Here is an 11,967-nt window from a genome sequence, read left to right as displayed (position 1 = left end):
TTGACATATTTCCATTGATACTATGTTTTGTGTGGAGATATAAAATTATGTCAATAAAATTACATTATGCTGACAAAATCTTGTAGGTCCAAAAATACAATCAAATATTTTAACTTAACTACTTTCAGACTTTTTCATCAATTTTGGGTGTGACAAATGTTAGTTATGCTTGGTGTGTTTTTCCCCTTGCCTTGTTTTTTGTGCATTGATGGAAGGAGCAGTCATATTGATAAAGGTTCAAGACCTACAGAATGACAAGGATGTACGCTTAGTCAAGCTTTTGCAACCAGTGTCAAGGTGGATTATCATGTCGCTGTGAAATACCAGCTGGCAAGCTCTCCTTGTGCAGTAACATCAATTTTTTGATTCCATTTAACAGTAGTCATGAATGACGTCTCTGCCGACTCTTTCTTTTCAGCATGTCCAATTATCACATCCCAATACAGAACACTTTTGAACCCTATGGTAGTTTCCCCTTTAGGTCCATATCCAACACGCATTGTTGCTTGTCTTGCCAAATATTGTGCTTGAGGGTTCCAAATTATCAATGTAGCAGATGGAGACGACGTTCAGGGTGTTTCACCAGAGCAACACAGATGCCATATGGCTATTGAATGTGCAGAGATGATGTGTTCAACTTTTGACCATCAATATTCAAAATATTGCCCAAAGACACCTCAAATGAATATGGAAGGAGAGGTGAACCAGAACGACAGACAATCATCTGGCGTTTAGATGTTTCCAAATGCATTGGAGACTTCAGCATGATATGGCCTTATGTTCTCGCACAAAACCACTATTTTCTTTGTATTTGAATACTTTGTCTATTCTTTGTATCTGCAGAAATTCATCTTCATACTAAGTTGTACATCATCAAAGGATTCATCAGTAACCATGGGCCAGGTATGCTGGAGGCTGTGGTATCATCTATAACAAAGGGGACAGTGGTCCCAAAAGTCGCGTGGGAGCACATTTTTTCGCTTAGTTTTGCTCACGTGGTTTTTTGTGGCACCATGGGTGTGGAAGGTGCCGCAGGCACCTGAAAGTTGCAGCAAAGCTGCAACGAGTGCAACTCATCTATAATGAAGGGGACAGTGGTCCCAAATGCTGCATGCAAGTCACGTTGCATCGGTTATTTTGCTTAGTTTTGCTCGCGTGGTTTTTGTGGCAACACAGGAGCAGCAGTATGGTGGTGGTGAACGCAGTGAAAATTGTAGCCACATTGAAATTCTCACGTTTATAAGGACAGACAGCACAAGTTCACTGACTTCTGACTAAGTAAAATTTGATCACTTAACTGTATTATTAATACTCAAAAGATAGTGTGGAGTAGCTCAGTCAAGAGTAATGGAATGCTTACAGTCAATCTATCATAATTGGGGAATAACTTGCTTTATTCATAGTGCTGAAGGTAAGGGAAAAACATATCTCTGTAATACAATTGCTGCTGCTGCTTGAGCAGGACATAATCATAATGTTGCTCTATGTGTAGCATCCTCTGAGATTGAATCCCTGCTCTTGAAGGGTGGCTGCACAGCTTATTCACACTTTGGAATCCCTATTCCTGTACATGAAACATCCACATGCAGGATTCCAAAAAACTCTGGCCTCCATAAGGTATTGAGACATACCGGAGTTATAGTCTGGGATGAAGCGCCAATGCAACACCGTCATGGGATTGAAGCATTAGATTGTACATTGCGGGACATTTTGGATAATCAACTTCCATTTGGAGGCATTACAATGGACTTTGGAGGGGACATCCGCCAAACAACACCTGTTGTTCAAAGAGGGTCAAGGCAACACATTATTTCTGCCTCTCTTAGAAGGTCACAACTGTGGAAAAATATTCATGTCTGCTATCTCACACAGAACATGTGCCTGGACCATACTCCAGAAAGTGAAGCCTTTGCTAGCTGGCTCCTGGATGTTGGTGGTGGTCGTGGAATTGCAGGAGATGGAACTATTGAGCTTCCCGCCAACATGCTTATGCCAGAAAATACCATAGACTCATTAGTCGACACTACCTATCCTGGAATTGCAAATAGAGACAAAGATGATCATTATTTCCTCCACCGCACCATCCTCTCCACAAAAAATGATGCCGTTAGCAACCTTAATTCAGCAATCCTCACAAAATTCCCTGGAGAAGAGTTAGTAGCTCTGTCAATTGATAAAGTGGTTGGAGAGGGGCATGAACATTATCCTGTGGAATTCTTCTTGAACTCTTTGCAAGTATCTGGCCTTCCTGAAGTGCACCTCAAACTTAAAGCTGGATGTCCACTTATGCTCCTCTGCAATATTGATCCCCTAAATGGACTCTGTAATGGAACACGCATGATTTTGATAGAGATGAAGAGAAGAGTATTGAAGTGCCGTGTCTTGGGAGGAAAACATGCAGGAAATATAGTTTTTATTCCACGCCTCACATTAGAACCTTCATCAGAAGAATTGCCCATCAAGCTATCACGTTGTCAATTCCCTGTCTGTGTTGCCTTTGCCATGACTTTCAACAAGTCTCAAGGTCAATCAGTGACACAGGTTGGGCTGGATTTACGTGTTCCAGTGTGTTCACATGGGCAAGTTTACATTGCATTGTCTAACTGCACTTCAGGAGAGAAAATAAAAGTGCTATTTCCACATGGTTCAAATGGCAGACGTACCGTCAATGTGGTGTATCCCAAAATTCTGACTGGCTTTATCCGTGACTGGCAAGTAGATTTTTCCCCAATTTTCACCCTTTTTACTAAAGTGTTTTATTCTCAGATCATATTTTTGTCGTGTACCATTTCTGGAGTCTCTTTTTTTATTTCTCATCAATTTATCAATGTAATACCATAGACTTTTTATGTTATAATATATGTTGATGTTTGTAAAGATTCAATGAACCATCTGCTTGATTCACTATACTGTGCAAGTTTAGGGCAGGCTTATAAGGACATTCAATGAAAGAACTGCAAGTCAAACATGCATCATAGGATTCAAAGACTTAACATACATTACAGACAGCATAAGTTCACTGACTTAACATTTTGATCACTTAATAGTATTATTTTTTATCATATAGCAAAAACATCGCACCAGTGGCAGAGCCACAGGCTGGACCTCGTTCTATGTGTGCCAGCAGGGAGAGGCGCTGGACATCCATGAGGCCAGTGATCTTAGTCATGATGGTGGACGTATCAATATGCAATTGAGAGATCAGTGGCAGCCGTGATGCATGCTCAGTGTGGGTTGTCAGTTGCAATTATGTGCAAACCTGGAATCTAGTGTGACCAGGAGTAGTCAGTGGAGTATTCCTGGACCCATAAAAGGATCCTCGTTCCGCATATGTTTGTTGGAATATCCTGCAAAAAGCCGAAGTGAACAAGAATACATGTTTTACTGTGAGTGCAGGTGAACGTGACACAATCATAGAAGACATGTGATCAGTTGCGCCTGACTTAACAGCAATGATTTCACAATGGGAGCACTATCCTGGTGCAGCCCCTTCTAATTGGCAACAAAAATGTGCTATGAAAGTTCTCAACCGATTGAAATTTTTGGCAAAGGATCTGAGGGGTAGTTTTGGATACAAATTGTGCAGGAGAAATGAAATACGTGTTTTAATTAAAATGTTCTCCACCCCCACATTTTTTGTTACATTGAATTCTGCAGACATCTATAATCCACTTCTCGGCATTATAGCTGGGATGGCTCCTGACCGCTGGTTGGAAATGTCAACATTTGAACGTGCAGTGTTTGTTGCTAATAATCCTGGCCCTGCTGCTCAATTCTTCGATAAAATGACATCTGTTACGATACACAATTTTCAGACCTTTACTTTTCATTCTCCTATTTAACTTTCTTCTATAGTTTTCACACACTGTGCCATGCGGCACTTTCCTTTTGTTCAAACTCCACCTTCTTGCGCTGCGCTGCATTTCTTTTATTTTTAGATACAAGTATCTCATGCAGTGGAGCTGGTCACACGGGCTGCACCGTCTGACATCATCAGCCACTGCTTTCATCAACTATACAGTACACATGTACAAACAAACTGTAGTAGTATATATACCCCAATAGATTAAGGAGACTCCTCAGTGAGTCCTCCTGTTGTTTACCCACAACTAACTCAGTCCTATCTTAAGGGGTAACCACTCCCTCTCATTACTCTTTTGCTTGTCTGAGTTGTGCGCCAGAGTAACTAACTCTTGGTTGTTACAATATCAGCATTCCTTGACATCATTGTGCAAAGCCATCAGCCCCCTGGTTTGTTCGGACATTGCATTGCACACTATGGAATAGTCAAAGCACAGGGCCGTGGAACACTGCACTGCCATATGCCCTTGTGGATTAAAGGAAATCCTTCGCCCCAAGATCTGAGAGACAAGATGGCTGATAATGAAGAGTATCAGTGTTCCATCTTTACCTGATTGGAAAGCACAATCTTGTGTCACCTACCTGGCAATGAAACTGTAACTACAGAGACTCCTGGCTTGCCATTACCAGAACCTTTCCGGCTATCTGGACAGCAAGATGCTCATTTGACAATGCAGCCCATATATGCTGACATGGATGAAGATGAATTTGCCGCAGCTTTTCAGGACACTGTCCATCAGCTTGCTGTCAAATGCAACTGGCATCAACATACTGAAACCTGTTGGAAACATCTTAAGCCAGGAGAACCTCGTGATGATCATCACTGTTGAATGTGGATCAATGGAAACACTCGTGCCTTGACTGAACTTGATGCAGAGACACAGTCTATTCTGTTAAAAAGGTTGCACCCCTGCATTAATAATTTCAATGATCTTGTGCTCTTCTTGTTCCGGTGCAATATGGATCTAAAGTACATTGGCTCTGGAGAAGCCGCCAAAGCTCTGGTTTATTATGTGACAGATTATATCACAAAATCACAATTACCTACACATGTTGGCCTTGCAGCTATTTTATATGCTATTTAACAGAACGAGACCAATTTCAATGTTGAATTGGGCACATTATCCATGGTCAACAGAAGTCTGTTCACAAAAACTATTAATGCCATTATGGGGCAATAAGAGATATCCCATCAACAAGTGATGAGTTACCTGATTGGAGGTGGCAACTATTACACCAGTCACTCATTCAAGTTGATCAAGTGGCGTGTCTTAGACACTTTTGTTCAAACATTTTTTGAACCTCAATTGGCGTGTGATGATGACCTAGATGAGCAAAGTATCGATGATGATGGTGATGATATTGTGGAGGACGAGTGGGGGTACCTTAACGGCTCTGGCATGGAAAACTACAGTGATGGTCATAATATCTCGGATGGAACACAAGAGCTCAATCTGTTGATTGGAGATGGTGCTCCAACAATGTCAAATAACATACTTGACTATACATTACGGCCATCTGTCAATGTTTTTCAGTGCATGTCTCTCTGGGAATTCAACCAATGGACAGCCAAGATAACAAAAGCCAGCGATAATCTCCTTGTCACTGCCCTCGACACCAGCACTGCTGCAAACATGGTAAGTGGGACTTCACTTTTGCGTACACTTCAAATCTGGCATTCATGGCAGGTGTGAATATAATGCTTGACATCCTGTAACATATGGGGCCAGTAAAAGCGCTCTCTGACTGTAGAGAATACACCATTGACTCCTCTGTGACCAAGCCTTTCATGTGCTTCAGTAAGGATGTGAAGTCGAAGATTGGGATTGAAGATGACTTTGAGAGGAGGAGCAGAGTGACAACGCTTAAACATGCTGTCTCCTTTCAAGAAGAATTGAAGTGATCGCTTGACAAAGCGCTTTTGAGCTTGAAGAGAGGAAAATATAGGCAGCTCCATAGTTTGAAGAAAGTGGAAGATTTGATGAAAAGTATTGTACTGAGAAGAATCATTTGTAAGGAACAAAGGGAGTGACATAGGGTGATATGGGAGAGGTCTGGCAAGATCAACAAGAAGGGCGATATCATCAAGCCAATCATCTGATTCTTGAGCATCTCCAAAGTCTTCCTCTGTTGGTTGATGACGAGATAATGCACCAGGACCACAATGACGATCAGCAGGTATGTGAATGAGCTAGAAATCAAAGAGAAGGATGCCCTGAACCCAACAATTGATAGTGGCATTAGGCTGAAGATCTGGATCATTGAGCATGCCTTTGATATGCTTGGCATCCACCTCCACATGTAAGTGTTTTACTCCTGCAATGTAAAGGCAAAAATGACGAAGTGCTCAGACCTGTGAAAGAGAAGTCTACTATTTTGTCATGCTCTTGTACAACGGATTGCACCTTTCACTGCACAAACCATTGCTGGCCAGACAGCTTTACACGGTGTACTCCTTTGGCGTCAAGTTAATAAAGTGGTGATCTTGAAAAAAAACTGGTGTGCTGCTACAGATGCCCCATTTGCAAACCTCTTGATGTATATTAATGACGGGATTGCTTGGTCTGGCAAAGAACCTATGACACCGCAACAGTTGGGCACTGGCACAAATTACCAATCTGCTGACTATGATACATTGATGAGTTGCAGATTGCAACAAATCACCGCCGCAAACCCTGCATCCCTGGATGAATTCAAGCATTCGCCAATTGTAGTAAGGAAAAAGAAAACCAGAGACGCACTCAACCTACATTTAACAAAGTGACATGCGCTAGAAACCACCCAGGAATTTCACTTGTACAGATCTCTGGATTATCATTCCAAAATGCCCTTGCCTCACAGGTTGCAGCGAGAAGTCTAGAGAGCATCCTCTTTGTAGTCCAAGGATGCTCTTGGCCTCCTACCCCTAGTCCCTGGAATGAAAGTTATGGTGATGGAAAACATGGCAATTGAGGTGAACATTGTTAATGGATCAGAGGGAACATTGCATTCCATCAAATACTTATTAACAGGAGGAGGCTATTGCATTGCAGAGTGTGCATATGTGCACCCCCCCCAGCTCATAGTTGTAAACCCCTTCTCTTGCACCCAAAATTGTCCCTGTATGTCCACTAACATTGCACTTTCTATACAAAAACACTGACCTGGACTTGCAAATGAATGTCACTCGAGTACAGCCACCAATTGTTCCTGCCTATGCGTTTACAGACTACAAAGTCCAGGGACGGTCACTCCAAAGAGTCCTTGTTGACTTGTCAAATTGCAAAACCCTGCAAAGTGCCTATGTTATGCTCTCCCGTGCAAAGTCACTGGCTGGTGTGGTAATAATACGCTGGTTTAGCCCTCATAAGGTGCAAAAACCACTCAGTGACGAGTTTGAACGAGAGTTTGCAAGATTGAAGGCACTAGATGTTGAGACGAGTGAAGATTTTCATTGTCGAGGCGCTCATTAGGTCAGTAACACAATCTGGATCCAAATACGTCACTTACCTTTGTCCTGCTGCAGTTTTATTCCCATTTGACTCCTTACAATGGTGGCCTATAGAAATATGGTGCAAAAGAGGAGGATGTATTGAGGGGGAAAGCAAAGTAGCATACCACTGAGCTTCTTGTAGGGTATCATATTCTCGTTGAACCAAGTGTCAATGTTGGTGATTATATCCATTTTGGTGCATGGACATGTTGAGGTGGGGTAACATGCGTGTTGTATTGCATACTGTTGGTAACAAGAAGTTGTAAATCGAATCATTGTATAGAATAATTTAAACGAATGCAAAAATCAAACAAAACTGACGAGGAAAAGCTTACCAGATAACATAAACAATCATCCACCCGCTGAACACAAACTTGCGCTTGAGGATGAAAATGAGGGCCTAAGACATATTATATGTGAGTAAAATATATCAAACAAAGCTCGATGAAAGAATTGTGTTGGTGATGGGACAAAGTCCTGAAGAAGGTGAGTGACTTGTTGCTCAAAAATCCTGTGCACCACTACATTGTGCTGTTTAGATGCGGCGCCAAAATTTATGAGATCGGGAAATCCACAGGCCCACACAACTTGCCAGAGGACATTTGCAGAGAGCTTGGCAGACACAGGCAGCATTGTGGTGGGTTATGAACAGAGGGCTTTTCCCCTTCTTTGCACTCATACTACCACAATTTTCATGAAGTGAGCTGCCAGCATAGACCCCGAACATACAGTCCCTAGGGTCTTGCAACATTTGATGTATTTAGCTCCTTTACGGTTTCTCTATGCCGTGATCTCTCATTTATCTCTTTAGCATTTATGTCTTTCATACAAGGTGCGTGTATGTGCAGTGTCAGAGTATATAACCATTTACCAAACTTTCTAGATCGTAATCATACTCTCATGCGAGACCAGTGGGGGGATAAAATAACTGAAGAGTGAAAACCAGCCTGGAAAGACCTTGCAGGCAACTGGGAACGTGTGCCATACGGATATGACACTATCTGTGAATGGACATATGTTTCTCATACAGGTCAAGATTGATCTCGCAGGCTCCAGTACCATGTCCTCTACAAGGAACCCAGGGAGCCGGCCAACGTGATCTACCCATTTGGCTTCAAGGTTTCCTCGGGAGATATAATCTCTCGCATTTTGGGAACTGGAACAGGTAAGCTTTCTGACTAAACATACACTAAGACACATGCAGTGATCCTGATCGTGTTACCAGCACTTTTCAACACCTCACTCTCCAAGGAAAAGGGCATGACATGCCTTGGAACGGGTCCCTCCATGCCATTACCAATATGCAATGTCTTATCCATGCTTCTTTATGCATTGATGGGCAAAAGGATGGGCAGCCGATCACGGATAATTGTGATCTGTACTTGTCCCACCATGTATTCACTAGGGTTGGTAATATTTTTGCTGCTTTCAAAATAGTTTTACACGCTGATATGAGCAACAGGTCAATAATGAGAATGAGAACCATACAGCATTAAATGATAGAACAGATGACCATTCCAGTGCTGCAACCACTTTTAGCAACAAAATTATTCAATGTACTACTTGCACTAAGGAAAGGCTGTGCACAGGAATAATGAGGTGCAAGTGCCATCTCTGCAAACAATTGTGCAGGATGAGGACAATCACATTGCTGAAGTGGCAGGACAGAACTTAGATCCTACTAACACAAGGTTAGTGTAGCTCGCCTCTCTACGTCTAACTATACTAAATATGTGTTCTGCTCACAGCAACAACAAAACTGCACCATAGGAAATGTAAGTGATGTTGATGAAAAATTGTGTATCCACTAACACACTACACCAGCATGGTTCAAAGTGATTCGACCAACTCCAAGTTGTCAACATCCGATATGGGACATCTCACCGCTAATAAAGCAACAGACTCATCTGAGTCCAAGAATGTCAACATTCTGCCAGGGTAGGTCATGTTTGCGTGCCGTGCACAGACGCTGCCTTATGCTGTACACATATAGGGATGTTCTGTTGGATCAGCCACTATATTGTACTAATGCTCTTTGCAATAGCCACATTTTCAAGTTGGCAGGCTATGCGGATGATAAGATGCACACATACTCCATTAACAAACTGCCCTCCAAAGGCCTGCAGTGGGGAACTCGGACCAAGTTTCACAACAAGAGCCATATTCTCTGTGAAGGGAACGGCAATAATCCATCAACAATCTGGATTGCAGGTCAAATCTCAGGCTTATGGTTTTTTGATAAGAATGGCACACCTTCTGAGCATGTTGCAATTACTGTGGTGCCATTTTCTGTGGATGCCACCGGAATTGCTCGCAAGATGCTGTCCTTGAAATCAACACCCACCTTAGGTACCTGTCTCCATTCACTTTCTTGTCATGTAAGTACTGAATGTCATCACAGAAATAGCAGAATCAGACTGGAGCGCTGTACGCTTTGCCAGATAGCAGAACAGCCGTGTACAAGGCAGTGACAACTTTGTGAGATTTTGAACACCCTAGAACTACACCTGTACTTACCATAAGCTACACAGGTGCAGCCTTTCACAGAAGTATTTGACGCTTGTGACACTTTTACGAGCAAGCACAAGATGACCACTTATCCCATATCTGATCTCAACCTGAAGGACATTGTTTTGATTGAAGCTTGGGTCACACACTACAGGAAGAAGGATCGAACATCATCAATGGGCTCACCCGACGCCTACAAATGGGTGAATTGGGTGGCTAGTTTTGAACTGCAGAGTGTCTCTCTACTTCACAGGCCTGACAGCACAGAAGGTGAAGGAAATTCAATTGACACTGTCATTGAGATTTGACAAATGCGTCAACCTTTTTTTCCCTCTGTACACGTTCTTCAATTTACAGCTTCATCTGCTTTTGATTTTTGTCTATTTTACAGACTTTACGTGTTACAGCACGATTTCAACATCCTGCCTATGGCAGATAATACCTTTGACTTGCGATTTTGTGCTTCTACCCATACGTCTCCAATACTCCTATATGCAATGACAAATATACATACCCCTTGCTTTTGTACTCCAATGACGCTTACATGATGTAACTGCAATGGTACATGCTTATTAACTAAATACCAGCATCCCCTTGTTGAAAATCTGTTGCTTTTGTCGTTCTCGTCAATGTTTCTATCTCCATCAGACAGTGAAGTGTTGGACTGTATCAATAAATGCCTGGTCTCCAAACCTGAACAAAGCACTGCAAAGATCTTAAACACGGTAAAAGACATCCACCCAGACTGGGTCATAGGCAAAAAGGTATATTCTAAACATCATAACCACATTGTACCTGATGCCGAATCTGCTACGCCAGAAAGTGGATTGCCTAAAGCAATTGAAGAACAGATACACATTGTGCGCTGTGATACATTGCTAATAAGCCATTGCACAGCCTGGAAGATATTTGAAACTCCATTCAACCAATACCTATCAAAACAAATATATTTGCTGTGGAGGCACTGAACAAGATGGCAACTATTATGGAATGGAACACTGCCCAGCCCATCAGTCAATTCTATGATTGAATTAATGGTTGATTTGAATGGAACTATGAAGCTTACCGTCAATTGCTCACAGCACCATTGCAACTGCCAAAAAACTATGTCACAGAGTTTGTCAGCAGTTCCAAATCCCAATTTGACTGTAGCGGCCCCCTTGTTGTCATGAAAAATGCACCACTACATGTTCAATCATCAATCTCACCATTATTCAACACAGATAAACTAGCACATACCTTATGGTGGTACCATGCAAGCGGAACAGATATCAGCAGTGTTTGCGCAGAAAAAACACTACTCCACATGCTGAAGGACCTGTAGATTATGAATTCCGATAAACCAACGACGTCATAACCATCCAATGAAACCACAAATGATATAGTAATCCAGAGCAAAGTGATCTGCTATCAACAAAGGAAAATAAAATGCACATGAGTTTAGAGGGCCGAGCACAAATTAACATCTACTTTCAGTCAGCCTCAATGCCTGTCAATAGAAAGGTAAGTTTAACCTGCTGCGCTGCCCCAGAACCTGACAAGTTGCTGTAGAACACAAATATCAGGGCGTACAAATTCACATCAACAGCTGCATCATACATCAACATTGTGTGCTTCCAACAGACATTAACTCCAGCATTCTTGCACCCACATATCAGTCTTTACTTTGATGGATCGCAGGAACCTAAAAAAAAATATCCATACTCCAACATCAGTTTTTACGGTTTACTACTCTGAAAACCCAAACCTCTCTCCTGTCAATGGAGCCCTGAAAGTCTTACAACCTTGCATTATTTTCCATGGCCAGATGTTAGTGTTTCGCCAATATCAGAGGAATAGGAATCTGCTTGTGAACATGCGTCCAGGTGACCATTCCCTGGTGAGGAAAGACATCCGACAGTGAGCACACCAACAAATCTATTTGGTAATGTGTACTAAAGGGTGCATAGATTGTTAGTTAACTGGGAAGATGAAAACACTTTAAACTGATATGGGCAAATTTCAGCGGCGACATTTTTGAAATGTGTTGTTTTCAATTAGTGTGCCATAAACTAGATCACATAGCACGTCAATTGGAAAACTCAATAACATGCTTTGGGTCACTTACCAAAATGTCCATGTAAAAT

At 42.1% G+C, this 11,967-nt stretch overlaps 2 protein-coding genes across 2 annotated transcripts; both read left to right on the top strand.

Annotated features, from left to right (window-relative positions):
* Positions 1–5,063: 5,063 nt before the first annotated feature.
* SERLADRAFT_443691 (uncharacterized protein) lies at positions 5,064–5,764 on the top strand (the record flags this gene model as incomplete). The annotated part of the gene is made up of 2 exons (XM_007324315.1): positions 5,064–5,498; positions 5,645–5,764. 2 exons carry the CDS (start codon positions 5,064–5,066, stop codon positions 5,762–5,764), a joined length of 555 nt encoding a protein of 184 aa, XP_007324377.1.
* Positions 5,765–8,324: 2,560 nt separating this feature from the next.
* SERLADRAFT_412006 (uncharacterized protein) lies at positions 8,325–10,149 on the top strand (the record flags this gene model as incomplete). Its single annotated transcript, XM_007324314.1, has 7 exons — positions 8,325–8,363; positions 8,390–8,498; positions 8,907–9,024; positions 9,158–9,271; positions 9,378–9,682; positions 9,735–9,760; positions 9,865–10,149. 7 exons carry the CDS (start codon positions 8,325–8,327, stop codon positions 10,147–10,149), a joined length of 996 nt encoding a protein of 331 aa, XP_007324376.1.
* Between the last annotated feature and the right edge of the window lie 1,818 nt (positions 10,150–11,967).

Source organism: Serpula lacrymans (assembly GCF_000218685.1).
Source record: "Serpula lacrymans var. lacrymans S7.9 unplaced genomic scaffold SERLAscaffold_19, whole genome shotgun sequence".
Taxonomy (NCBI): domain Eukaryota; kingdom Fungi; phylum Basidiomycota; class Agaricomycetes; order Boletales; family Serpulaceae; genus Serpula; species Serpula lacrymans.
The sequence above is the reverse complement of the archived record's forward strand: the minus strand, read 5'-3'. Positions and strand labels throughout refer to the sequence as shown.